Raw genomic sequence first — 2,259 nt, forward strand, 5'->3', positions numbered from 1 at the left:
GGCGCTGGCCGTGCCCCGCACCTCGGGCTGCCCGTGGCCGATGAGCGCCCCTGCGGTCACCGTGGCCAGCGCTTGCCTGCTGAGGTGCTGCAGGTTTATTTGCAGACGCTGCCTGTGCTGCTTAAATCCAGGTTGGTTGATTTCCTGTTCGTTAATGGAATCCAGGTTGGTTCATTTCCTGTTCATTAATGGAAAACGTGCTAATTGCATACAGAGCTTTGCATGTTTGCTCCGTGGCCGATGAGCGCCCCTGCGGTCACCGTGGCCAGCGCTTGCCTGCTGAGGTGCTGCAGGTTTATTTGCAGACGCTGCCTGTGCTGCTTAAATCCAGGTTGGTTGATTTCCTGTTCGTTAATGGAATCCAGGTTGGTTCATTTCCTGTTCATTAATGGAAAACGTGCTAATTGCATACAGAGCTTTGCATGTTTGCTGTTGGTCAGAGTGTAAGCTTTATTTGGGCTCTAGGCTGCACTTGGGCGTTGCGGGGGTGGCAGCAAGATAAATGCTTGAGCAACATCAAATTTAATCCTAGATTCATAACCCATAGAAAGTGAGGGCTCCACCAACGAGTCCTGGTCTTTAACACACCAGAGTGTGTAGAACAGGAGGTTATTTTGGGGTAAGATGTCATCTGTACTACGTGAACCTGTGGCTGATCTGTATGGTAACTCCTGTGCTTTCTCCTGCAGGGTAGTTAGAGACTTGTTCCTGAGCTGTAACGGGGTCAACCAAATGACTGAGCTAAATTACGTGGATGCCTTAAGAAGCCACTCTCTGAGGGTGCTGGAGACGCTGATACTCTGCCTTGGCGATCAGCAGAAAGACCAAGCGATGCCTGAGCTGGACAGCGAGCAGAAGGACCAGGAGCCTATGGCTGACGTGCCCACCTCGCTCTGCAGCCAGCAAGCTGTTTCCGAAGTTCCTCGGAGCCTCAGCAAGTTTTACGCTGGCTTGAAAGAGGCTTACCCCAAAAAGAAAAAGCTTGTGAGCCAAGACATTCATGTCAACACGATAAACCTGTTCCTCTGTGTTGCTTTTTTGTGCGTGAGTAAAGAAGCAGATGGTGATCTGGACTCTGCCAACGACTCTGAAGATACGTCAGGATACGACAGCACAGCCAGCGAGCCGTTAGGCCACAAGTTGCCATATCTGTCACTGGAAAGCCTTACTTTGCCCTCCCTGGAGCATATTCACAGGGCTGCGGATATTTGGTCCATGTGTCGCTGCATCTATTTGTACAGCTCGGTTTTCCAGCGGCAGTTCCACAGGCTGGGAGGCTTTGAAGCGTGCCATAGATTGCTCATCCTGATAATTCAGAAACTGGCCAAATGTAAGGAAAAGGAGCAAGAAAGGAGGGAGAGCAGCAGGAGCCCTGGTGGGGAGCTTCTCAGCAAGGACGACTCTGCTCAGTTGGGTAAAGGCAGCGAGGGGACGCAGCTGGAGCTCGGTGCTGGAGCAGAGCAGCTGGGGCCTGGCAGTGCCTCCTGCCACAGCGATTTGGGCAGGGAGCACCCCTCTGCTGCTGCAGCCGCCAGCCTGGAGGGGACAAAGCCTCCTGCACGGGAGGAGACCGAGTGGGCACTGCAGGGCATCCGGCTGCTGGAAGCGCTGCTGGCCATCTGTCTGCACAGCGCGAGTGTCCCGCAGCAGAGGGTGGAGGCAGAGACGTTTCACCAGGTACTGTGCACCTTCCCTTAGCCTGCTTCACTCGTATTTGTTATGTGCAGAACTGTTTTAACAGTAGCTTGGTCAGAAGTTCTTCTAGAGATGATAAAAGCCGGTGCTCTCGTCATGGTACCATGTTTTTCGTGCAGTTCTGTGATGCTGTGGTCAGGGCATGAAAGGGGCGTGGGTGGATGAGCAAACCAGCGTTGCTGTTTCCCAGGAGGCAGCTTCCCGCCTGTCACCCTGTCACGTTTTGTATTAAGGTGCTGGTAAGGACCCTGCACCCCTCCCCTTGTTCTCCAACACCGTCTTTGTCCTCTTCTCTCTCGGGTCAATCCCTGTTTGTGCCCATTGCCGGCTCTTGAGAGCCTTCCTAGGACACCTGAATGAAGTATTGCTTCAGCCCTGGAGATGAACTTACTCGGGGTTCTGTAAAGCTGTGAATTCATAGGAATCGCCTTCCCTTTAGTGCTTTAATTGCTGTCTGGAATTTTACTTAGGAGGCATCAGGTGCAGGAGAGAGCTGGAAACTGCACTTGTGGCTGGGCCACCTCACAGCATCCCAGATGTCAGGAGTTGGAAGGGCCCTGGAAA

The 2,259-nt window shown here is 53.1% G+C and overlaps 1 protein-coding gene across 1 annotated transcript in view; it reads left to right on the plus strand.

Moving 5' to 3' along the window:
• Positions 1-1,677, plus strand: part of LOC104545238 (lysosomal-trafficking regulator-like) — a gene marked incomplete at both ends in the record, with an annotated part of 6,189 nt that extends 4,512 nt beyond the window's left edge. Inside the window, 2 exons of the mRNA XM_010190327.1 lie at positions 270-331; positions 690-1,677. Of these exons, the coding sequence (XP_010188629.1) occupies positions 270-331; positions 690-1,677 (1,050 nt within the window). The remainder of the gene's footprint in view (positions 1-269; positions 332-689) is intronic.
• Positions 1,678-2,259: the final 582 nt, after the last annotated feature.

Source organism: Mesitornis unicolor, unplaced genomic scaffold, assembly GCF_000695765.1.
Source record: "Mesitornis unicolor isolate BGI_N332 unplaced genomic scaffold, ASM69576v1 scaffold46958, whole genome shotgun sequence".
NCBI classification, from domain to species: domain Eukaryota; kingdom Metazoa; phylum Chordata; class Aves; order Mesitornithiformes; family Mesitornithidae; genus Mesitornis; species Mesitornis unicolor.